Source organism: Corvus kubaryi, unplaced genomic scaffold, assembly GCF_017639235.1.
Source record: "Corvus kubaryi isolate FWS band 111438036 unplaced genomic scaffold, C.kubaryi_AGA036_p1.0 split1-37355, whole genome shotgun sequence".
Classification (NCBI taxonomy): Eukaryota; Metazoa; Chordata; class Aves; order Passeriformes; family Corvidae; genus Corvus; species Corvus kubaryi.
This window is the reverse complement of record NW_024582078.1, coordinates 1,083,024-1,108,501: the sequence shown is the minus strand read 5'-3', so window position 1 is coordinate 1,108,501 and position 25,478 is coordinate 1,083,024. Positions and strand designations below refer to the sequence as shown.

The window sequence follows — 25,478 nt, the reverse complement described above, 5'->3', positions numbered from 1 at the left end:
AAGCCCGACAGGCCCAACCTCCCCCAGGGACAGCGCCCGCCGCGCGGGGTTGGACTCCGTGATCGGAGCGGGCTGGGCCGGGGAGGGCCCGGGGCGGCGGCGGGGCCGGGCCCGAGCCCCGGTAACGGCCCGGCCCGGCGGGCTCCGGTCCCGGCGTTCCGGGCCGCGCGGCGGGCGCTGTCCCTGGGGGAGGTTGGGCCTGTCGGGCTTGGGTTTCCCACCGACTCTGTTTTTACAGTGCCTGGGAAACAGGCTTGGGGACGGGATCGTAATTCTCGCAGGGTCTTCCCACTTCCTGCGCTCTCCCGATCCTCAGTATTGTTTTCTTCAGTACTGGGGGTTTTTTTTAGCGTGGAGAAAAGACGGCTCGGGAGCGACCTTATCACTCTCTGCAACTCCCTGAAAGGAGGGTGTAGCCAGGTGGAGGTCGGGCGCCTCTCCCGGGTAACGAACGACGGGACAAGAGCACACAGCGTTAAGTTGCACCAGGGGAGGTTTAGGTTTGACAATAGGAGGAATTTCTTCACTGGTTAGACACTGGAACGGGCTGCCCAGGGAGGTGGTGGAGTCACCGTCGCTGAAGGTGTTTGAGCAACTGGACATGGCACTGAGTGCTCTGGTCTGGGTGAGGGGAGGTGTTTGGTCACAAGGTTGGACTCGATGATCTCAGAGGTCTTTTCCAACCGAATTGATTCTGTGATTCCTGTCGTGTCCTGGAATTCCTTTAGCCCTTAGAGAGCTGGATAAAGAGCTGTGTGTTTCTCAAATGCAGTAATCCCACTGCACAGTCTCACTCGGTGATGCGCTTAGGAGCAGCAGTTCCAGAGGTTCCCTTCCTCAGTGGTGGGCAACATATGGTGCTCAGAAAAACACTTGTCTTTCTGGTTTTTGTGCGGATAGAGGATCTTGTCCATCGCAATCTGCTGCCCCTAATGAGTTCTCCTCTCCCTTTCCAGGTATGGCCTCACAGCTGCAGGTGTTCTCCCCTCCGTCAGTATCCTCGAGTGCCTTCTGCAGTGCCAAGAAACTGAAAGTGGAGCCGTCTGTCTGGGATGTTTCAGGACAGAGCAGTAGTGACAAGTATTATACCCACAGCAAAAACCTCCCAGCAGCTCAAGGGCAAGCCAGCTCCTCTCATCAGGTAGCCAATTTCAGCATCCCTGCCTACGACCAGAACCTCCTTCTCCCCGCTCCCTCCGTCGAGCACATCGTGGTCACCGCGGCTGACAGCACCGGCAGCAGCGCCACAGCGTCCTTCCAGAGCAGCCAGACCCTCACCCACAGGAGCAACGTTTCTTTGCTGGAACCATACCAAAAATGTGGATTAAAAAGGAAAAGTGAAGAGGTTGACAGCAACGGTAGTGTGCAGATCATTGAGGAACATCCACCTCTCATGCTGCAAAACAGACCTGCGGTGGGTGCTGCGGCCACGACCACCACGGTCACCACGAAAAGCAGCAGCTCCAGCGGGGAGGGGGATTATCAGCTGGTCCAGCATGAGATCCTGTGCTCTATGACCAACAGCTATGAGGTCTTGGAATTCCTGGGACGAGGGACGTTCGGGCAGGTGGCGAAATGTTGGAAACGTAGCACGAAGGAGATTGTAGCCATCAAAATCCTGAAGAACCACCCTTCCTACGCCCGGCAGGGCCAGATCGAGGTGAGCATCCTGTCTCGCCTGAGCAGTGAGAATGCCGATGAGTACAACTTCGTCCGCTCCTACGAGTGCTTTCAACACAAGAATCATACATGCCTTGTCTTTGAGATGCTGGAACAGAACTTATATGATTTCTTAAAGCAAAACAAGTTCAGTCCGTTGCCCCTGAAATACATCCGGCCCATCCTGCAGCAAGTGGCTACTGCCTTGATGAAGCTGAAGAGCTTGGGTCTGATCCACGCTGATTTGAAGCCAGAGAACATCATGTTGGTGGATCCTGCACGCCAGCCCTACAGAGTGAAGGTGATAGACTTTGGGTCAGCCAGCCACGTGTCCAAGGCCGTGTGCTCCACGTACCTGCAGTCACGGTATTACAGGTAAGCACTGACCTTGCTCACTGAACCAGGTCAGGCTGATCCTGCTGGGGGCTGGGGGTTCCTTCTGCAGACACTGAGCTCTTCTGTCTAACCCCAGCTGAGGGGCAGCAGGAAGTGATCAGCTCTGCATGTTTCCTGGAGATTTCTTCTAAAAGTTGGATGTAAATAAATAGAATGTCTGCGTTGCAAGGGTGGCCTAATCTGCAGCCCAGCACCTTCCTTTTCCCCCAGATGAGTGCACTAAGTTGGTTTTACCCTGTCCACTGGCTTGTGACGCTGTATGAAGTGGTAAACTGGAGAAGCAGTATGGTAGTGTTAAGTAGTGGATTTTGGGTTGTTTGCCATGATCTGAAACTAGTCCATTAACCGTGGACATTTAGAAGGGAGAGGAGTCAAAGGGATGCCAATTTCTATTTGCTTTTGTTTCTTCTGATTCTTCATCTTTGTCTGAACTCCCTTCAGGAGCACATGACTTCCTGTGTCAACCCTGGCTAAGTCATGCTTTCATGAGACCTGCAGCTCCCTTAGAGCAGTGATGAGATAGATCTCTGCTTCCCTTAGCAATATGTAGAGATGTCTTCTACCCTACTCCTGCCTAAGAATTAAAAATAAACTATGGGCAGAAACGTTGAAACTCAGAAACTGTGCATAAAGCAAGCTGTGCTGTTTCTTTCAATTATTCCTCCAGCTTGGCTCTGTTAAGGGTGTATTTGAATTTAAGTAGCAGCAGACTTCAATAAATGGATGCAAGAAGAACTTCTGACTTCAAAGGGCCGTGAAGAGTCTGTGCTGTATTGTCAGGGTTGCTTTGGGTGGAATGGGAGCTCACTTGACGCAAAACTCAGAGCTAGTATCTAGTCCTTCCAGCTGGGACCAGACAGGACTGAGACGCTCCACCCCACCCTGTGTCTCTGCTCTGTTTGATGTCTTCCCTGGCTCCTCACTTCAGTTTAAAGCCTGGCTTATTGTAGGTTTGCTCTGTTCATCCCTCATGCTCCCTGTGTTGTTGCTCCCTTTGTTTTTGTGTTGTTTTTCTTTTTAACTCTAACACCCAGTACCAGCTTTCCATGACATTCCTTTCATGTGATACAGACTTCACTTAATCCGTTGCTCATGATCTTTGCTCAGCTTGTTGGCACCAATCTTTCCAATTCTAAACTATTGATTGTTATGGTTTTTTTGTAGTACAGTTGTCCCCTGTGCCCCACAGCTCTGTAAAAATGCTCACTCTCTAAAATACATCATCAATTTTGTTGTTGTTGCATGGAAAGAGGTGACCACTGGTCAAGATTCTGCTCTATCTGACTTGCCACACGTGTCAGCAAAGCAATTTGTGGAGGCCCATGGTGCTCTCCAGTTTCTGGTATCTCAGAAAGCAGATTTAGCTGAGGAAAAGCAGTGAGGGGTGATAAGTATCTTCCAGGGGCTGCAGGGAGGGAAATTTCTGCTCCGTCTGTGTGTGGGGCACTGGACTCCCAGCCCCTTCCAGCTCCCTGGGGTGACTGACTCTGCCAGAAAGGCAAATAACCTGGGATTAGGTGGCGTTGGACTGTCTGCTTGACTGAAGTGAAGAATGCTGTGATGTGGAAATCTAGTATTTAGTGATATGTAATTAGTCTAATGGTGATGATTACTAAAATCCATACTCTAGGAATTTATGGAGATGGCACAGAAACCAGCTTGTTGTGGGAGAACTGGATTGCTTTACCCATATTCACATTAAATTAGTGTTCAGATGAGTTCCAAGTTGGAAATTTCTTCAATGCTGTGTTTAATGAAGCAGTGTAGACCAAGTCTTCATAGGGTTCTCTGTCAGCTATAAAAAATAAACTTCTCTGTGCTCACTTTTTGGCTTTCAATCCCTGTTACTGACACTAACCTCTGTCTGCTGTAGAGGTTAGTGTCAGTAACAGGGATTGAAAACCAGCCACACTCGGGTGCTGTAAGATGGATTTTCTGATTTATGTATCCTTGAGGAAAAAAAAATCTTCTTTTATTAATTACTGTCTGTGCTGCTGGAGGTCATCCTGTCCAGCAGCCCTGCTCGCTCAGGGTCTGGCTGTCCTGCTGGCAGTGGACACCTTGCTCTGTGTGCAGCTCCAGCAGCATTGTCCCGTTGGGATGTCACACTGGGTTTGTCAGGACAGGTGTGTTAGGGCTGAGGCAGGATCCCTTTTCCACAGACACTGCTGCTGCTGCCTCTGCTGCATGGCCCCACTCAGGAGGGGCAGTTCTACTGCTCACACTTCAAAGAGTGAGTAGAAGTGCCTGTGAAGAATTCTTTGGCTCTGAAGCTCAGCATGGAGTAGGAGTAGGTCAGCTCTTTGCAGTGAACAGTTTCTGTGGCAGTTCTGGGATGTTTTTGCAGGAATTCCTCAGGTGAGGTTGCTTTTGTTCTTGGGGAGGATGAATGGAAGGAAACAGCTTGCAGAAATAAAAAAATCCCTGGAATACTGATCTCCCCACAGAGTGGGGTTAACTCATGTCCTGTTATATGTGAGTACAGCCATCCTGGGGGTTTTTCTCAGCTCCCTGCCTCCTGGTGCTGCCTGTGGGCCAGTGTAGAGCACAGACTGTAGGACTGGACAATTTGGGCCATGAGAAGGTGGCCCTGAGCGTTGGGGGAGCTGCAGAGTTCAGGAGTATCCATTTCTCTCACCTCTGCTTTGGGCTCCATGACCTACTTCTGTCCCAGCCATCCTGGCCTGGGGAGCAGCAGTGCCTGCTGCCAAGTCTAACTCTGCTAATCCAGCTCTGTGGTGGCCCTGCTGTTCCCTGCATTGCTGCACTTGCACAGGCTTTGTGTTCCCAGCCTCCCAAGGCACAGGTGTAAACATGGGGTGTTTGGAAATGCTGGGAGGGAGTCTTGGAGTTTTCTGTGGCTGCTGTGAATCCTTTCTTTTCTGAGAGTGCCTGAGTGTATTTGTCAGCTTTGGGAGGCAGTGCTTGGCAAGCATCTGTGCAAAGAGTGTTGTTGATTTTATTTCAAAGAGCTTAAGATGGTAAAATCACTTTAATCTCCGACAGAGCAGCTATGGAAGTGACCTCTGCCTGCTGTCCTGGTTCAGCTCACATCTCATAAGGCTGCTAATTGCAGTGGTGTAAAAGGAGATGAGACAAATTGTGATTTCCCAGCCCTGTCCTGCAATCAGAATGAAATCAGGTGGCTCATGAGAAGTTCATTTACTTAGTTGCGGGGAATAAAATACAAGACTTCAACGTGCTATCATGATGGTACTGAGATTTAGGAATACATAAGTCTATTCCATGGTGGAGTTAAAGACCAACAAACTGCCACAAATCTCTGTTTCCATTAGAATTGGTGGGGTTTTTTTAACACACTTTTGAAGGATTAGCATGCTCTGCATATTCCACAAGCTGTCTATATTTTAGTTTGTTTGCCAGTCCAAATGCATGCAGCATTCCTTATATGACAGGTCTGGGTCCTTTCTGAATTGGAAATTCCTGCATCGGGACAGTCAAGAGGGGCAGTACAGTTTGTTGATGATGTCTCATAGAATAACGGCAAGGGGGGCTCTGAAAATCCTGTGTGATTGTATGAATTGTATTTTTTCTGCTTGTGAGGAAAGAGATTCCTTTGGTTTGCACCTCTTAGCCTGTATCTATTCTAGCATATTTCCTTAAAATATAAATGTTTAGTGGGACACTGAGCATTCAAATATCAGCTTCTGCTCGTGTTTGCATAATCATTTTATATTTTCACATGTGAGAAACGTTTTCAAAGTCAACAACTGCCAGGAACAGCCAAATGAGAAGGTAGAAAGAGATCAGTGTTGAGTAGAGAGTGTCATTATGTCTTAGCTTGAGTAATCTGTTATTCTGATTACTGAAGGTGTATCGTGGCTCTGGTTTTTGGGGCTCAGACATAACAGAATCTGGATAATAGAGAATAAATGCAACCTCACTGCAACAGTCAGCTGGTTCAGCAATTTATCTTTATTATAGAATCCCAGGCTAGTTTGGATTGGAAGGGGGCTTAAAGGTCATCTCATCCCACCCCTGCCATGGGCAGGGACACCTTCCGCTATGCCAGGTTGCTCCAAGCTCAGTCCAACCTGTCCTTCTCTGATCTTGTCCTTTCTCAGGTGCCTTGTGCCTGAGCAGCTGGGCTGAGTGCCTTTGTTTTGGAGACACCTGTGTAGACACCTAAAACAAAAGGTGTATCTGTGTCACCGAGGCACAAAGGGTGATTAACTGGGGAGTCACTTCTTGCCATGAACAAACAGTTGGGAGGTTGAGCAGTCGAGGGGGGTGAGTGTCAAATTTACTGACACCTGTACGTTATGCAAGCCCTGGTTTTTAGAATTCTGTAGAGGGATCAGAACTGGTTTCAGAGGCTTTTTTAACAACTGAAGTGTCCACAGTGTAACACCAGAAATGCCACACGAGCCCTGGGGCATGACCAGGAAATGAATAGCCTGGAGTTTAGAGCTTTTCTGTCTTCCTTTGCTCTCGTGTTAGTTATGCATGATGAAGGTCAAGGCTTTCATATTTCCTGTACTTTCCAGAGTAAATTCCCACACCAGCTCACCCGCTCACTTGGGGTTTGCAGCACCTGGGGTTTTGTGCTCTATGCAAATGTAGGACCAGAATTTCTCCTGCCAGAACAGCCTCAGTTTGTTTCAGAACTCTGTGTAGGTGAAGAGCTGTACTAAAACATCCTTCTGTGTTATGAGTCAGCTCCAGACAGAAATCGCCCTGAAATTCCAACCTGTTAGAGAAGCCAACCCTGCTTGGAGTGTGAGTTTTTTTTATCACCTCCCCATGAAGGCTGGGCCAGACAGGTACATTTTGCATTAGGTGTGGTTGAGTGCACAGAAACCTGAAACACAACCTCCAGCTGGGCTCTCTGCATCCATTTTAAACTCGAAACTCTCTGAGCAAACCCTGCATGAAACCTGCTGATAGAAACCCAGCAGCTCTCTGAGGAGCTCCTTTTCCTGGCTCTGCAGGTGCTCTTCTTTCCCACATGAAGCAGGCAGCCTCCTGCAGCTGCTTACCCACGGTCTCAAGACCTTCTCCCAGAGAAGTCTCTGTTTGCCAGAGTTTTTCTTCCCAATTCTGTTAGGATTGGCTGGGCTAGATGGTCTTGAAGGTCTCTCCCAGCATTGATAATTCTGTGGTGCTGTGTGCTGTCTCAGGGACACCTCACATGCTGTCAAGTGTAATTAAACTGATTACTTGAGGAGTAACTTCATGCAACTGTCATTTAAAGGCTTCCTAGGAGCTGGGGGGCACCGTGGCAATAAAAGAATCCAATAAGTGATAAAAAGGTTGGGGTCCATTAGGCCACCCCAGGAAACAACTTCTGCTTTAAAGTGAATAATTCATATTCACACAGGTTTACTTGAGCGTGGAGGGGCTTTATGCAGAGTGGTTTATAAGGAAGAAATGCAGCTTTCAGAGTAAAAGATTTGACCTTGGTTTTTCTTTCTTTTTCCCTTACCAGAGCTCCTGAGATCATCCTGGGTTTGCCATTCTGTGAAGCCATTGACATGTGGTCGCTGGGCTGTGTCATAGCTGAGCTGTTTCTGGGCTGGCCTCTGTATCCAGGAGCATCTGAGTACGATCAGGTGAGAGCACGTGGGGGATGTGGGATTTTCACATGAAACCACAATTTTCTGTGTTCAAACCCCTCCTGCACCCCCTGTGTCCCGCATCAGCTTTTGTTGGTGCACATTGCTGTTGTCTGAGCTCATTTTCTCTCTGTGATATTCCCATTGTCTCTGGGCAGGGAGCACGGAGTTGTGTGTATTTTCACTTGAGCTGAGTGTATCCTGTCCAAAAAAGGGGCCAATTTGCATTTAAGCCCTGGTTTCCAAACCCAAAATGTTGAAACACCTTCCTGCCAAAGCAGAAGTGAGGTGTGTGTGTCCTGACGTGGAACACCCTCTGTAATTTCACCATGAGGGCAGTTTTTCCATGTGGGGACACAGCAAGCCTGTCATTCCTGCCCTGTTAATACCTACAGCAACCCTCAGTTTTTATGCAAAGTGTGAACCTCAAGCTGTCTTTGGAATCCAAGGGCAAGACTCTGAGAGGCATCTTGATCTAATTAGTCCTTTCTGAGGATACTTGGCATTATTACCTGGCCTCGTCAGTGCCTATAAAAGGACAAAAAGTCTATGAGAGAGGTTTTTTTTCAGAGTAGCTTTTCCACTGGGGTTTTTGTGGTGGGATCTTGTTACAGTGCTTGGTATGGTTTTCCTTATGTGATAAAATACATGAAAACTTACTAGGTTTGAAAACTTCCTTGTCATGTGTCTTCCCAGCACTGTAAATTTCCAAAGGAAACACAGTGGTGCCTTAATGAGCAGAATGAGTTAGAAAGTAGCTGAGGTAGGGCCTGGTGGTTTCCTTGTGCACTGAGTTTTGTGTAATTCTGAGAACCTTATCTGCTCATGTAGGTGGCTGGGGAGGAGCTGCTTTTTCCATTGCTTAATGACAGGATTTTGCAGGCCTGCGTGAGGTGTGACTTCATGGGGTTGATTTTGATGTCTGAATTTCCCTTGAAGACTGGGGATGACTTGGCTTTCATGTTTTCTGAGATTCTGCAGCAGCAAGTGAAAGCTGGGGTGGAACTTGTGAGAGGACCTCTCCCGGAATGAGTTCATGGACTGGGATGGGATTTACAGCTATTTTTTTAAAAACCCTTTGGCTGTAAAGCAAGAGTTATGTCTCGTAAAAACAGAAGTGTGACCTGAACTACTGTGTAGATACAAGAAATATTCACCTGCAGACACTTAGATCCACCTTGGCTTAATTGAAAAGTGAGCCCATAAATTCATGTAATCATAAGCTGTGACAGTGCCCTGTTTTGGCACAGTGGCATAGCAGGAGTTTGGCAAATAAGGAATGCTAAAGGACCCGTAATTGATGGTTTGATCAAGGTGTAGTTACCTTAATACTGTGGAGTTTTTCATAAATTTGCTATTTTCTTTCCTTTTGAGCATACCTTTTTATTTGTTCTCTCTTCACCAGTGTCTAATCAATACCATCACAAGGATTCAGGTGCATCTTCCAAATTTCTGAGCCATATTTTTTACATGTAAAAATAAGTATACTAAATGTGTTTGAGGATATTTGGTCTTGGTTTCTTGGTCAGTGAGAGCTTTGCCACGACATTATTCTGAAACTGTGTGCCTAGAGTACTGTGTAGGCAAGCACAGCAATGTTGCTTGGATAATTATGCCTTTAATTATATATATGTACGTGTTAAATTCAGTGGTATTTTTCCCTCAAAATGTGTAATTCTTACACTGCTCATTGTCTTAGAAATCTACAGTCTGCTTACATATACTTTAGCAAAAACCAAATTTCCTTAAAATAAGAGAAATGTATTTAAAAACCAAGATTTTTGCGTGATTGCAAAAGTGGCTTTATAAATACTTGAGATGGTCCCTTTCATTTTGCAGATTTACATATCTGGGCATTCTTTCTTTACAGGTAATTTCCTATTAGCTGTGAACAAACCTGGCTGTTAATTACCTCATTAGCTATGAATTCTTTATATTGGGAGTGCTCACTCTTGTAATTTTCTTTCCTAGATTCGTTATATTTCACAAACTCAAGGCCTTCCAGCGGAGTATCTTCTCAGTGCAGGAACGAAAACAAGCAGGTTTTTTAACAGAGATCCAAATTTGGGATACCCACTGTGGAGGCTCAAGGTTTGTCTGTCTCTTCCATCTCCTATTCCCTTTTGTTCATTGAGGACTTGATAGAAATTCCCACCCAGTTTTGGTGTGCTGTGAAAACATCGTGAGTGAGGATTGGCTTTGAAACGTGGCTGATTTGGGGTCTGTGATTGCAGGAGCTGTGCAGAGCTCCTGGTGCTGCTCTAACAATAGCAGCTGTGCATGATAGCACCAGCAAAGAGTGGGTGTTCAGTCATTGAGATAATGGGTGCTTATTATGGGCTGCTCATTCTCAGGGAAGTGTGTCATCTTGTTGTCATCTCCTGACAATACAACCAGTAAAATACAGAGTATTTCGTGATGGTTTCGTTAGTTTAACAGGCATCTGGTTATGGGTTGGCAGAGGACAGGAAAGAATGGGATTTAGGCCTGATTTGCCTTGAAAGCTGAGCAGCAAAAAGAAGGGAATTTTGCCTTTCTTCTTTGTGGAAGAGGGATTTTGAATATTTATAGCCTCTTCTCTTCCTAAATCAGAAACCTACAGTTCTTTTGGCTAATGCGCTACCTAAGGAAGCCTTGAAATGAAGTCATCCTGTTGTTAATTCAGCTTTCAATGAATGATCTTTCCAGCTGAGGAAATGGGATCCCAGGGCTGTTTGGGTTTGACCTGCTGGTCTGTGGTGTGTCTGAAAGCAGCAAATGATCATTTGCCTCAGCAATTTCTTGTTGCTTTTTCCTTATCAATATGCAGTATCTCCATTTATATGAATGTTTTCTTCTATAGACTCCAGAAGAACATGAGTTGGAAACAGGAATAAAATCAAAAGAAGCTCGGAAATATATATTCAACTGTTTGGATGATATGGCGCAGGTGTGTGGGGATCTTGGGACACAGATAACTCATTAGTTTTTCACACTTAATTTAGTAATTTTAATTTTTTGGGAGATCTCTAAAAATGAGGCTCCTGTGCTGGAGCAGTCAGTCCTCTTCCACTGACAGTTCAGAGCACTGATGTAGGTTTACCATGGTGCTAATTTGCATCAGAAATCAGTGGATTAAACACAGTCAAAATGTTAATTATGAACCTGTTTGAAATGTTTTGTGTTTTCTTAGGCCTCAGTGTGCTAGACAGGAGTGTACCCAGCCTGTTCTCAGTATAGTGGAGCAGTAGGAGAGCTGAGCCCCTTCAAATGTGTTTGTAGGATTAAACCTCTTGTTAGTCTTCAGAAACATTGACAAGAACTACAGATAATTCTTATTTTCATTCTCTCTTTAGAGGTAAAATGAAGGAATATCTGAGTGGTTTTAATATCATGAGGCCTTAAATTTTAAATATCAATTTTCTGTCGCTTTTGTAGCTGTTAGCATCAGGCTACATCTGTGCAGAGAAGATGGAATCATTCTGGCTTGCCAGCCCCTTATAGATTCCCCCAAAATGTGAGGGCATTTTGCCAGGGAGTGGAGAATGAAGCCTGGTTGATCCCTTTGAATAGACCAACTCCCTGTTGAGAAGAAAATTCCACGTGCAAGTTTGACTTTCTCTCATAGAATGAGCAAGGGAGGGTGGTGTGTTAGCACTGTAAAACCTGAAATGAGTCTGGCTAAGAGACAGAAATGCTTAATAAATATTTCTGTGGGATGTGAAATCATTGAGTTGTTAGGCAATTAATTTGAGGTTTGTGTGAACTGCTCCCATTTGATTTTCCAGGTGAATATGTCTACAGACTTAGAAGGGACAGACATGTTGGCAGAGAAGGCTGACCGAAGGGAATACATTGATTTGTTGAAGAAAATGTTGACAATTGATGCAGATAAGAGAATTACTCCACTGAAGACTTTGAACCATTCGTTTGTTACAATGACACATCTGCTGGACTTCCCCCACAGTAACCAGTAAGCTCCCTTGGATGGGTTGTTTTGTTTCAGGATTTACTGGAAACACAGAACACCACTTCCCAGCTTTCTGTCAGTGCTGTTTTCTGCAGTTCCTAGCTGATCTGAAAATAGCAATTGCATGTGTAAGGAATGGAGTGTTCATAAGCTTCCTTTTCATGTTTTAGGACATTCTTTGTTGGTTTAAAAGAACTTGAACCTAAAGCACGAGCATGAAGTTGGGAATCTGTCACATCTCTGTCCTGTTTTTACAAATCTGATGTTTTCCTTCTGTCATTCTGTTCCAGTGTGAAATCTTGCTTTCAGAACATGGAGATCTGCAAGAGAAGAGTGAACATGTATGATACAGTGAATCAGATCAAGAGCCCTTTCACCACTCACGTTGCTCCTAACACAAGCACAAACCTGACAATGAGCTTTAACAACCAGCTCAACACAGTACACAACCAGGTATAGCATCTTTCACCTATTTTGTCCTGATCAAAGACACAGAGTAGGCTAATTGGGTGCCTTCAGGCCAAAATTTAAACTACTTTCCAAAATTTGTGGTCTTGTCTCAAAGCCTAATTTTCCAAAACTCAGGCCAAGGAGCCTGTTTACTTCATGTATTGAAAATTTGTCTGTCGGTTCAGCAACATTAAGTAAAGTTGGTGCAATTCATGTTTTTTTTGTTCTGTGTTGTCTTAAGCCTTTTACCTCAAACATTTTCCAGGTGTTTTCCTCCTAGTTTAATATTGATGGTTCCTGCTGTTTGTTTTATAACAAAGAGAGATAAGATTACAAGAGATAAATAATTTTTTGTTTGTTTTATTTTCCTAGGCCAGTGTGTTGGCTTCCAATTCCACTGCTGCTGCTACCCTTTCCCTGGCCAACTCGGACGTCTCCCTCCTCAACTACCAGTCTGCCCTGTACCCATCCTCTGCAGCCCCAGTGGCAGGAGTGGCTCAGCAGAGCGTTTCCTTGCAGCCTGGAACCACCCAGATCTGCACACAGACAGACCCCTTCCAGCAAACCTTCATTGTTTGTCCCCCTGCTTTTCAAAGTAAGCGGAGAACCCTTTGTGGGATCCTGTGGTTTCAGTCAGTTAAGGCAGGAGAAGTTGTGATTTGCACTAAACTGAATAAAACCCTGACTTGAGAAGAGCTCTCTGTGGGTGTCACACGGGGCTCTTGCATCAGATGTAAGTGCAGAACCAGGTCAGACATGTGCAGACAGCTTGATCCTCTTCCAGGTCGTGCTGGAACAGGTGACAGGATCTTGCCTGCCTGGGTTGCAGGCTCCAGCTGCTTGCTCAACCAGTTTTTCCCCCCAAACTGAACACAGCAGCATTCCACAGAAAGCAGGGAACAGAGGAGCCAGACCTGCCTGAAAATCAGTGTCTTGCTGTGTTTGTTATCTCAAGAGAAATATCTGGCGTTCGAGCCTCAGTTCACAGCCCTGATGCAAGTTTTTGCTACCAGCAGATTGTCACAGGTTGTGGGTCAGTGATCTTAGCACAGGCTGAGCTCTGTTCGTGCCTCTGTTCATCCTCAGGGTTCTGCAGTTATGCTGATAGCTGGATTGTCTTAGTCTGGAGGGTTATTTGTGATATGGGAACTGACAGGGTAAGGCTTGAACTCTGAACTTGTCTCAAGCAGCTTGGATTAGGTGTCTGGTTTCTGCAAACCAGACTCCCCAGAGCTGAGCTGGTGAGGGCTGGCTGTTGTCATGGCTCTTCAGGATCCCAGGATGCAGAAGTATTTACTTCAGCTGGTGTTTTACTGGGATTCTGTCAAAGCTTTTCTATCCCTTAATCTGACTCTATCCTCTGCCCTTACCTGGTAGGAATTTGATTTTTGGAAACAAATGAAAGAAAGAAAAATAAAGCAGCTTAGTGATGTGTCTTGTCCTCCACAGCTGGACTTCAGGCAACTACAAAGCATTCTGGGTTCCCAGTCAGGATGGAAAATGCTGTCCCAATTGTGCCACAAGCACCTGCAGCACAGCCACTGCAGATCCAGTCTGGAGTTCTCACACAGGTAAAAAAACCACTCCAAAACCCCCCCATAGGCTCAACTGCAATTCCACCATGCAGGAGAACCTGCCTGAGCACAGGGGGTTCTCAGGACACTCTGAAAGGTTAAATGCAGGTCACTTCTAAGACAGTGTTTTCTTGTTTTGTTTTGTTTTTCTGGAATATTTCAAGTCTGAGCTATTTTATGTCCTGTACCTCCCTGATTTTAGGAGTTTGATTTAATAATGGGAATAATTATGTGTTTTTCAGCTGCTAAAAACAGGCTGTATTTTTTCAGGCATGGACACTGCCTTACAGGCAGTGCTGGTCATTTTTGCCTACACTTTAAAAACGTGGCAGGAGAAATCATTGCTGTGAGAAGTGAGATCCCAGTAAACAGAGGTGACGACATAGATTACTCATGCTAAAATTTCGTCTTTAAATCAACACAATTATTTCTGAATCCTTCTCAGCTAGTTACATTCTTAGTGTGAATTAATGTGTAGCAATGACATATCTATTTCTGCAGTTTGCAGTTTAAGCAACATGCAATACCAAAATTCACAAATCATTCTAAAAATGCTGTTTTAAATATTGTAATGTGTCATAAATCAAAACCATTTTGATTTCTTAAAAGTAATCCTTTAATATACAATAAGTGCCCAGTGATTCACAAGTTCTATTCACTGAAAATTTGTAGTTGCCTTTATAATTAAGTGCATTTTTTATTTATTTGCATAGTTTTCATTTCTGCTGGCATTAACACATACTCTGTTAGTTTTACTCTCCAGGCAGTATATTGCACTTAGTGACCTTCTTGCAGAGGAGTAATTTTTAGTTTGTTCAGTCCAAATATTTTGGTGGCATTCTGTGATTGCTGGTTTCTTTAGCATTAAGGATACAGGTCACAGCATCCAGAAAGCAGAATCCACTTGAAGGCCCACCTGAATCCAAGAGTGCAAATTGTACAACAACAATCTGATTTGAATTAGACATTTGAGGGACTAATACATGTCTGGGTGGTTTCATCACAGATAACTTTGCTCTTTCATGACACAAAAGACCTGCTGTGCATTCCATGAAATCCCATAGTTTACCTTTTCTCAAGGGTTCCGTGTGTGGATTCGAAGGTCTGACAGCAAGTGCAGGGAGCTGCCCAGGGTGCAGTCTGTGCCATGGCTAGTGCAGTGTGGCTGTCACTTGCCCTCTGGGATCCAGTAAAGTGCCAGTAGCTGAACTCACCTTGGCTTCTGAGCTGTGTCGTCAGAGAGATCCCATCCCCAAATTTTTCCCCAGCTCATTTTGACTTTTGAACTGTCTCATTGGAGAGGTCCCGTCCCCAAATTTTTCCCCAACTCATTTTGACTTTTGAACTGTGTCACTGGGCATGTGGTTCCCAGATTCCCAGCTCCTCGTGCTCTCCTCAGGGCCGTGTAAGTGCCTGTGGAGGAGCTGCAGGGTCTGGGTGTTGGTGTTGGTGTCGGTGCATCCCTTCCCTCCCGCGCTGCAGAGCGCCAGCGCGGTGCCCCTCGCCTGGCCCTGCTGCCCAACGCACTGACCTGCACTTACCTGCCTCAGCTCGTGTGTTTCACTCACTGCCTGATCTACATTTCAGGGAAGCTGTACACCACTAATGGTAGCAACTCTTCATCCTCAAGTAGCCACCATCACGCCGCAGTATGCGGTGCCCTTTACCCTGAACTGCGCAGCCGGCCGGCCGGCGCTGGTCGAACAGACGGCTGCAGTACTGGTAATTGCCTCCCTTGATTGTGTTCACTAACTGAGTTTTTGTTTTAACTTAGACTTGCAGAGGGCATGGAAGCATGTGCCATCTTGTGGCTGTGTTCTTGCTACATCTTAATGTCTTGTTGTTTTCCTCCCCAACATTGCTGAAGCACTGTCTGACTCTGACGTTTAGTGTGGCTCTGTAAAGAATCCAGATCCATTGACTATTCCCTTTGCTAGCCTAGTTTTGAAAGCTCTTCTAAAATAGACCCTAGAAGAGTTGTAATCGTTCTTGTTCTTCGCTTACTCTCCTATCTTTGCCTTTTGATTGTGGAATACAAAGGAATCAGTCTTTAGCTTGACTCTGCTACAGGTACCTGGATGGCCAGAATTTGACCTACTTGGCAAGTTAGCTCCATATTTTTTTTTCCAACACGTGTAAAGCTGCTTTGTATGGAGAAATGTTTCAGATCACTAAACACAGGCTAAAATCTCTAATGACAGCAAATTCTTTAATGTATTGCTTTAGCAGTTGATTTCTCTTAACCTCTGTTGAACATTGACAATAATTTTCTGGCCTTTTGTTATTTATAGCCAATCGCACGTAGCTTGCTTCATCCAGATAAAGATTCTGTTCTTCACAGATACTTTCAGTTGATATTTATTCCTTGGTTGAAATTAAAGGTGAGCTCTAGTATCCAAAATGGCAATAGGTAGCTTTTAGGTCATTTGGAACAATTCTAAAAAAGAATGGGGGAAGAGAACGAACACACCTTTAAGAAGTGTATGTTTGCAAAATTGTCCTCTTCTGTATTCTGGCACCTGCATCAGAACAACTTTGCAAGTGCCACAAAGAAGTCATTGTAAAACTCCAGAATCAGATCAGTGAAGCTTATGAAAACAGTGCAGTGCACTGAAGTGCTGGTATCCTCACATGTCCTTCAAAGCACATTCCATTGTGTGAACCATGTTGTTTCTTGTGGCTTTAAAGTGGTAGTTTGAATGTCATTTTCTTCCGAGAGGGAGGCCTCTGCTGAAGTGGAATTTGCTCAAGTCATACCTGTCCTGAAATTTAAACCCACTCATTTGAGTTCTTGTGAACCAAGTGAGCTGCTCCCTGGTTCTGAGGATGGGAAGGCAGGAGAGTGGGGTTCTCCTGGTCACAGCTCTGAGCTAAACAGACCCAGGGGTGCTTCTTCTTTCCTCCTGTTGGATTTTGATTGCTGAAAGGCCGCAATCTGGGCTCCAAAAACAGCAAGGGGTGGCTGTAGCAGAGCTTGGGACACAAGTGAGTTGTTAGTGATGTTTTCCAAAGTGTATTTGGGCTTTGATTCAACAGGCAAATTCTATTCTGCTGTGTGTGTGCAGTGGACTTGAGGTTCAACTCCCCTGTACAGCAGTGGAGATCAGAGCCGGCTGTCTCCAGACTCTGAGCCTGCATTCTGAGTTTCTCTGGAGGACTTGACTAGTTCTCTTTGGATTCTGGGAGCCTTTGGCGTGAATTTGCTCACCTTTAGTGCTTCCGACACTTCTCCCTTGCTGCTTCCCCTGAGTTTGCATTAGCCATTTGTTCAGCTTTGCATATTTTTGTCCTTCCTCTGTCAAAACAGTTCGTCGCTTGGAAGGCCCGATTTCTGCCTCTCATTGGGAATTTATATCTTGCTGTATTAAACTCTCTGCTTTGTCTTGTGCAGGTGTTGGCTTTTGGAAAGACGCATGGTGTGACTTTTAACATATTTCTCTTTTTATTTTTTATTTTTTCAATGTTGTTGTTATTATTATTATCATCATTATTATTCTGCTTATGTTGGCAGAGGTTTTAGCAGCTCTCTGCTTTGAAGGCTTCTTGTTCGGAACTGGTATTTGTACTAAGTGGATCTGTTACTTGCAGAAACATTGAATTTAAAACAGCAGATTTTGCAGTTTAAGCTGCAAGAGAGAAAGCCACATTATCAAAATCATGGAAATATTACACTGTCAAATTTATTTGGACAGGAACATTGATAATATTAATGAATTGAACCTGCCTTCATGTAACTAAATTATCTCTCAGTGTGGCTTTTCTTAAATGCTTCAATTGAGGTGGGTGAATTTCCACAATAATACCACAATCTCAGCTCTCTCAGTGTGAGCCCTGCAAGGCAGAAAAGCAGAAAGGACCAAATTGGTTTAATATTTTGGGACCTTTCAGCAGAACAGTGGTGTAAGTTTATGTTCAGAAAGAGTCCTGAGCACTGCTGCTGCGCCTGGCAGTGCAATGCCTGGCTGCATGTGCAGCATGATATAAACACTGTTCTCTCCAGATGACAGCAGTGATAAAAGAGATCAGCAAAATGTTGGGGAAGCTCATTCCTCTGGTTTTCTTGTTCTTGGGAAAACGTGCAAAGATGAGCTGTACCTCTGCAAGCTAACAATCCACCCCAGTGCATTTATTGCTTGGACAAATCTCTGCCTGCCCCTGCAGGAACTGAAGCCTAGTGAGCCTCGTGTCTGTGTTTGTTGTTTTGCAGCAGGCCTGGCCGGGGGGAACCCAGCAGATCCTGCTCCCTTCCACCTGGCAGCAGCTCCCAGGGGTTGCTTTGCACAACTCTGTTCAGCCGGCGGCCGTGATCCCAGAGACCATCGGCAGCAGCCAGCAGTTGGCCGACTGGAGGTAGGGATTGCAGGGGCTCCAGCTCCCTGCCAAGTGGGAATTCATCCATCACCGTGCCCAGAATGTCTCCCTTCCCCTCAGGGGCTCGGTGCAGCTCATGGTTCCTGCAGTGTAGTCATGGGATTTGGGTCTCTTGTGTTTTCTCTGCCCCAGGAATGCACATTCCCATGGAAATCAGTACAGCACTCTCATGCAACAGCCATCTCTGCTGACCAACCACGTGACATTGGCCACAGCACAGCCTCTGAATGTTGGGGTTGCTCATGTTGTGAGGCAGCAGCAGAGCAGCAATGTGCCAGCAAAGAAGAACAAGCAGCCAGCACCGAGCACAGCCAAGTAAGGATTCCATTGCTTCCTTTCCCAGTCCTAGAAAAGCCATGAGTTTGTTTGTGGAGGTTGCCTTTATGGTGAGAAAAATGTGTCTTCTGATCGCAGAGGCATTGAGAGTGTAACTTTATTGTGCTACAATTGCATTTCAAGATGTCCTGGAAAAAGCCTTCGTGCTGTAGTCACTGATTTAAATTATATTAATTGCAGTGAGTGCAGGGACATGATTGATCAAGTGCTTTGCTGTCCTTACTGAGGGGTTTTACACTCATGGGGTGTTGGTGCCATAGCAATGCAAGTGACAGGACGAGGGGTGGCAGGTTTCTGGCAGTGTTCAGGTGGATCAGTCCCATTCAGAGCAGCCCTGAGTGCCTTTGGCTGTGTTTGTGGCACTTTGCTGTTTGATTGTCTGCACTGAGGTTCTGTTTATGTACTTGAAGATGCTGCTGCTTGTATGTTCCTAATGCTGTTTGTCCCAGCCTCTGACCTGGAGCTGAATCCTGCTGTGCTTTTCCTGCAGGCCCAGCTCATCTCTAGAGCCTGTGCCCACCCAAGTGTACTCTCTGATTGGGAGCAGCCCCCTGCGCTCCACCTCCTCCTCCTCCAATGTGCTCGTCCCCGTGCAGGAGCAGCACCAGCCCATCGTGATCCCTGACACTCCAAGCCCCCCTGTCAGTGTCATCACCATCCGCAGCGACACTGATGAAGAAGAGGACAGCAAATACAAACCTGCCAGGTGGGATGTTCATTTAACCAGTGCTGGGCTGTGCTGGGCTCAGCTCAGGCATCAGGGAGAGTGGGGAACACGATGTGTGAGCCCTGGGCAGGCTCAGAAGAGCTGCATAAGACAAAATATTCTCCATCACATCTCCGTGTCGTTGTGCCTGTAGTTAATCCGAATTTAATTTGACAAGGAGGGAGGGTGTGAGATCCCAGAGGGAGATCTGTAACCTGGTGGGCAAAGCTAGAATGTTTTCCATTTGCATTTTGTCTTTTTTTCCCTGCAGTTTGGGTATGAAGCAGAGATCCAACGTCATCAGCTACGTCACTGTTAACGACTCCCCTGACTCTGACTCGTCCCTGAGCAGCCCCTATGCCCCAGACCCCCTGTCCTCGCTCAGGAGCACTGGGGGGGCCCTGGAGCTGCCCAGCAGAGCCGCTGCTGACAGCTCCAGCTCCCGGACCATCATCGTGCCGCCCCTGAAAACGCAGCTCAATGACTGCATTGTGGCCACCCAGGCTTCAGGTGGGTATCTCAGGGTGCTCAGGGGCTTTGCCAAGGCTCAGGTGCTCTCCTGTCCCTGACACATTCATCCTCACAGTTTTGGACTTTCCACATTGGGTCTTTCTCAGCTTTAGGTTTCACAGCTGCTGTTCTGAAAGCCTTGGTCTGTTTTCATAGTCCTGGATAGATTTACCTTTCATTCACATTTGGCTGCATTTAGAAAGATCTGTAAACATTCCTGATGGTTTCTTAGTCACATTTGAAATCGTAATGAAAGCAAAGTCTCTGTGACAGAAACAGTCAGTTCAGTGCCCAGAGCTGGTTACCACCAGCGTGGGAAGGGGAGGAGTGGACTGAGCTTGTGACATCTTCCAGGCATCCTGAGCAGCACCAGTAAGACCAAGCCAGTGGCCTCAGTGAGCGGGCAGTCGTCAGGATGCTGCATCACACCCACGGGGTACCGCTCCCACCGCGTGGTCACCAACGGCGTGCAGCCCCTCAACCTCAGCCAGGTGAGTCTGCCTGCCTCTGCTGGCCTTGGGGATGCTTTAGAACTGCTTTAGAAATGTGTAAGGCAGGGAGAAGAAGGGCTGGGTTGCAAGAGGATCAATAGCTGCAAGTGCTAATTCTTTGGAGCTGATTCTGTCCTGGGGTCGTGCAGGGTAGGACAGACTTTGTGGGGAGTACAGGGGAAGTTTCTCAAGGCAAAGGATTTGTTCCTGTACCAGAGAGCAGGAGAAGGAGGTGTGGTTATGTCCAGTCTCTCTTTGTGCTCCTTGTCACACCTGTCTTACGGCAGGTCCTTCTTGCCACTCAGGTGGGAGGGTGACACCAAGATCCAGCTGTTGAATTAGAGGCACAGTATGAAGAAATTCTTTAGTTCTTTACCTTTCTTTAGATCTCACAGAAGTCCAACCAGGAGATTAAGACTGGACTTTCACACTAGCAGTTAGCACCCGACGTCTTTGAATATTTCAATTCAAAGTTTGGTTTCACTTCATTTTGTGTCAGGACTCTTGATCTCTGGGTCACATTGCAGCAGCTTCTCAGAGGAGAGGGAGCGTTACCCGTGCAGTTCCCTTCTGGCATGGGCACCAGACAGGTTTTTTTGTGCTAAAATGGGGCAGCCCCCCCAAGCTGCCACCCTGCCAAGGTGCAGAGGAGTAGATGTGTGAGGAGTTCTGGGGCTGGGTCAGATCTAGGACCTGGCTGCACTTGTCCAGCTGTGGTCCCCCAGGAGTGGCAGTTTGACCCCACTGTGGAGAACAAGTGTAACCTTTGTCCCCATGGAACTGCAGTCACCCTTCTCAGATCTGCGGGAGGGCGTCACGAGGGAGGGTCTGCACGTGTGTCAGGTGGGATGGAGGTGTCAGTCGGGGGGCTCTGGCTGCCCCTTGCTCACCTGAGCATGACCACTGACCTCATTTACTCCTTCCCCTGCAGAACCAGCAAACCACAGTGCTGGCCTCCCAGGAGAGAAGTGGAAACGCTGTCCCACGCCGGCAGCAAGCTTACGTGGCCCCCCTCACGTCAACGATTTCTCAGGCTCCCTACACGTTCCAGCACAGCAGCCCAGTGCATCCCCACCTGGCAGCAGCCACGGCCAGTGCCCACCTGTCCAGCCAGCCCCACATGTACACTTATGCCCCCACCACTGCGGCCACGCTGGGCTCCACCACCTCCATCGCCCACCTGTTCTCCCCTCAGGGCTCGTCGCGCCACACCACCTACGCTGCCCACCCCAGCACCCTGGTGCACCAGGTCCCTGTCAGCGTGGGGCCCAGCCTGCTGACGTCTGCCAACGTCCCCCCCGCCCAGTACCAACACCAGTTCGCTCCCCAGTCCTATATTGGTGCTTCCAGAGGATCTGCTATTTACACTGGATACCCGCTGAGCCCCACCAAGATCAACCAGTACTCCTACTTGTAGTTCCCAGTAAAGCACTGTCCTGCGATGGGCCGGAGAGGTTGGAGAAGGATTTCAGGTGAACCTTTGCCTGGGAATGACTGCCTGGTTCATGTTTCTCCCTGATCTGGTTGTATGTTGTTCCCAAATGTCTCTGGTGAGTTCAGTCTCTAACTGAGCAGCATGCTTTGTTACCAGTACGAGGGTCACTAATTAAGTTTTAAAATTTTACTTACTTTTTATAGATGCTTTTAAAAAATTCATGGTCACATTTATTTAAAATTGTTCTGTTGTGCTAATCAAAAGGGGTGTCAAATCAGTGTCTTGGAAGACAGATCCTGATGTCTTTTTTAACTTGTGTAACTTAAAAAGATTTGCAGATTCTATTTTAGCAGCTTGCACAAATACACATTGCCACTAAAAATGTAGTGCATGTTTATCTCATTACGTTGCTGGGGCAGTTTTAAAATCAGATTTACTATTTTAACATCTGTTCTCTAATTCACGTTGTCTTTAACAAATTGCTGGTTCTGCAAAAGCCATTACATCTCCATATATGTTTCTGTCAAAGGTGTTTTGTTTACTCCTCTGCTTTGTTTAAGGACTGGTAGAGGCAGCTGCCTTATACCAGCAACACGATACATTCAGGAGTCCTGTAAACCCTGGAGTCTGCTTTGTTTTCTCGAAAATTCTCCACAACCCAGCTGAATTTTTGTTGTGTTCATTGCAGAATTCTTCTAAGTGGTTCAAACTGCATTCAGGATCTCACTGTGTGACAGAGCTCAGCGGCTCTGTCAGGGTGTTGTTGTTATCTCCAGTTGAGAGTGAATAGTGCAGCATTGCTCTAAAATTTGGTTTCTGCGGCTTATTAGATGCTGGCCCTATAATGGAGCTGGATTCCTTCACAGAAGCACAGGGCTTTGCTTTGTTCTGTTTTTCTTAATATTTTGCCTCACGTGATTCATTTAGGAGGGAGATGAATTTGAAATACAATGAAACATCACTGTATTGATGTGTACAGCTTTTTATACTCCTGTGAGCGTATCCTCCTGGATATGTCAGCAGCTACTCTAAAGCGCTCTTAACAAGACTTGTAAACAGTACGTGCATGTAGGAATTGCAACAAAAAAAAAAAAAGAGAATAAACAAGACAAAAAAAGAGAAAGAAAAAGAAAAAAGGAAAAAAAATCCAGATTTTAAAGTTTATTACTGAATTTAAAACTATTTTAGAAGTTTTGTATTGGTGGTGTTTTAATATTTTACAGAAAATGAAATATGTACATATTGATTAGAAAAATATAACAGGCAAAACTTCCTGCTAACCCCAAATGTTCTGTCTTTGTAATCAAAATGTGTAGTGATTATACTTGAACTCTGTACTTAGTGTTTGTCTAATTCTTAAACGTTCCTGGGGATGGAAGTGTTGTATCCTTTGTATTTAAACCAAAATGAATTGATTCATGTTGGAATGTATGTGATATAATGCAATGGTTAGAGCTCATCACTGTAGCACTGAGAGAGGAGTAGAGCTTCACGAGAGGAAAGGATACCTTGGATTTGTTTTGCACAGGTATGTGTGATGAAGAGTTGTTTGGTGTGTCCCCTTATTGTAGTGCCTTAAATGATGATGTAGTGTGACTAGAGTTTACAGTGAGCTTGCCTTACGAGGGACCAGCAAGCCCCCGTCGAATTGAAGCAATTCACCCACCCAGCTTTCCCCAGCCAGAGCAGCAGGATGGTGCAGAGCCCTCTCCCTGTCACCGCTCTCATCCGAGCTCCGTTCTTGTTCCCAGTGAAGCGATGTCCCCTTGAAGCTTTCCCTTGAAATGGCACATGTACTGTTAGTGTCTGTCAGTGCATTTCGAATAAGGTAGTGCTGGGAATGCATTGGAATGTTCAGTCTAATATTGCAGAAGTGATTAAATACGTGCAATCACTTTTATTAGGTTTAGTGTGGCGTTACCTTCCCCCACAGGAATAGCAGACGTGTCGTGTAAAATATTGCTAGCTTGGTGATAGAATATTTATACCAAAGAGAGCCTGCTGTAAAGCACATAATACCATTAAAAAGTTTTATAATGCTACTGCTAATGTGGAGTTGTTGGGAAGGTCTGTCAGCTGTAGCCCTGGTTAGTGTTCAGAGGAAATACTCACTTTGGATAATCAGTGCAGGTTTTGGACTACACTTTGTTTTCTTGGGTCCCTTGTACTAGGAATTATTTCTCATCTAACACATAAAGTATCTTGTCCAAAAGGATGATATAAACTGGTTCCAGCGGTCGTGTTACTGCAGCAATAAGAGGTTTGGTAACCTTGAACCCCAGTTTATGTTCCGTCCCAGTGGGAAGGAGGCCGGTCCTGACCGGGCTGTGGCAAGAGATGCCCAAGTCATTTCTGCAAGCCCACATTCCTGCTAGAAGGAAGTCTGGACTGGCCTGAGATGGATGGACTGAGGGAGGGATGGAGGGCTGTGGAACTGGACGGTAGCATTAGCCCACATTGATGTTCAGTGTGTTTGTAGTCGGAGCACTTCCGTGAGCGTGCGGAAAACCAACCTTGCTGTGCCACATCGTTGCTGCAAACGATGCTGTTTGTTGCTGTAGGCACTTTCTTGCTTTTTTTGACATTGCTTGTGTTCAGTACTTGCCTTGAGATACCTCTTGGGTACAGAGTTGTGCCTTTCCACCGAAAGGCAAACCAAGCTCCAACTCCCTGTTTCACAAATAGGACTTCATGGAAAACACTTCACTAACAGGAAAAAAAAAACCCTAAAGACCTCTAGCAAAATCTGCTAATAATTTTGAGAACTTGCCCACTTCTCCCTAAAAAAAGCAGCTTAAAATGTCCATTTAGAGACCTTGTAACACAATTAATCCCAATCAAATGTATTCCCAAAGCACGGAGTCATCTCCTCCACTGCCCGAGTTCCCAGAAGTGTTGGAACCAGGAGGATGAGATGGAAATGACGTAGGTAAAATCAAACGTGCTCCATTTGGAACAAGCTGTCAATACCCCAGAGTTCCTCTGTGATACACAGCAAACCCCACCCCAGCAGGGCCAGGGCCTCCCAGTCTGGCCCCACTATATGATGCCCAGTTTAGGTGTACTGTGTTCTGCTCTAAGGAGATACATCCCTTCTTCCCTTGCATATCCAGCCTCAAATTGGGTTCAAGAATTGTCAGAGCCCACTACACATTTTTGGAGAGAAATCTGCTATCTCTGGATAGGAATTGGCATCCTTTTCTTTACAACTAGTTTGGGATTCACCTTTGGAATATTTGATAGCCGTGGTCCCAGCTAGGTTTGTCTGTGTGATTCTTGAGCTGTTCAATCAGTTTTCTCTTACCTGACCTGTATTTGCAGCTGTGATAGCCCCTGCAGAGGCAACTCCTGAGGCTTTCCTGCTTAGCACCTAATTGATGGGATGCAGTAATTTACCTCTGACTCAGCAATTTCTTTTAGTACATGAAACTAAATTGCTTCTAAATGACAGGATTGGCACAGCCCTGCTTTCTTTTTTTTATTTTATTTAAACTTCTGAATGGTGCCGCATGTCCACATGGTTGTTTGTTGCTAAACTTTATATATAATGTGTGATTTCAGATTCAGCTTGAACTATATCTATCTCACTACATGTAGCAGTACATTATATGTAATGTTAGTATTTCTGCTTGAATCCTTGATATTGCAATGGAATTCCTACTTTATTAAATGTATTTGATATGCTAGTTACTGTGTAAAATTTAACTTTCTTTTATGGTTGTGCTCTTCCTTTTTACAAGCCGCTAGATACAGGTAGTTTCTGACAATTACTGATCTATGTTTGTATTGCTGATGTACTTAGGGGGTATGTAAAAATCATTTTAACAAAAGAAATAGATATTTAAAAATTTAATACTAACTATATGGGAGAAGGGTCCATTGTGAAAACATAGTTTATCTTTGGATTCAATGTTTGTCTTTGGTTTTACAAAGTAGCTTGTATTTTAAGTATTTTCTACATAATATGGTAAAAATGTAGAACAATTGCAATGCATCAATAAAAAGGGTTAATTTTCTGTACTCTA

General features: G+C 45.6%; 1 protein-coding gene across 4 annotated transcripts; it reads left to right on the top strand.

The window, feature by feature from the left end:
* Positions 1 to 934: 934 nt before the first annotated feature.
* Positions 935 to 25,478, top strand: HIPK1 (homeodomain interacting protein kinase 1). 4 transcript variants are annotated; one of them, XM_042013348.1, is made up of 15 exons: positions 935 to 2,034; positions 7,505 to 7,628; positions 9,603 to 9,722; positions 10,474 to 10,560; positions 11,399 to 11,583; positions 11,871 to 12,033; positions 12,403 to 12,625; positions 13,480 to 13,601; positions 15,192 to 15,326; positions 17,815 to 17,954; positions 18,108 to 18,290; positions 18,802 to 19,017; positions 19,289 to 19,527; positions 19,882 to 20,018; positions 20,950 to 25,478. In XM_042013348.1, the coding sequence occupies exons 1-15, from the start codon at positions 959 to 961 to the stop codon at positions 21,433 to 21,435; spliced, it is 3,636 nt and encodes a 1,211-aa protein (XP_041869282.1). In that variant the 5' UTR covers positions 935 to 958; the 3' UTR covers positions 21,436 to 25,478. The 4 variants fall into 4 exon arrangements, with proteins under 4 accessions (XP_041869282.1, XP_041869281.1, XP_041869284.1 ...); XM_042013347.1 differs by having other exon boundaries at positions 17,812 to 17,954; XM_042013350.1 differs by lacking the exon at positions 15,192 to 15,326.

Coding starts and splice junctions, on each gene's coding strand:
- HIPK1 (XM_042013347.1), top strand. CDS start 959: ATGGCCTCACAGCTGCAGGTGTTCTCCCCTCCGTCAGTATCCTCGAGT. Junction 12,626..13,479: donor TTGTCCCCCTGCTTTTCAAA/GTAAGCGGAGAA, acceptor TGTCCTCCACAG/CTGGACTTCAGGCAACTACA. Junction 18,291..18,801: donor CCAGCACCGAGCACAGCCAA/GTAAGGATTCCA, acceptor CTTTTCCTGCAG/GCCCAGCTCATCTCTAGAGC.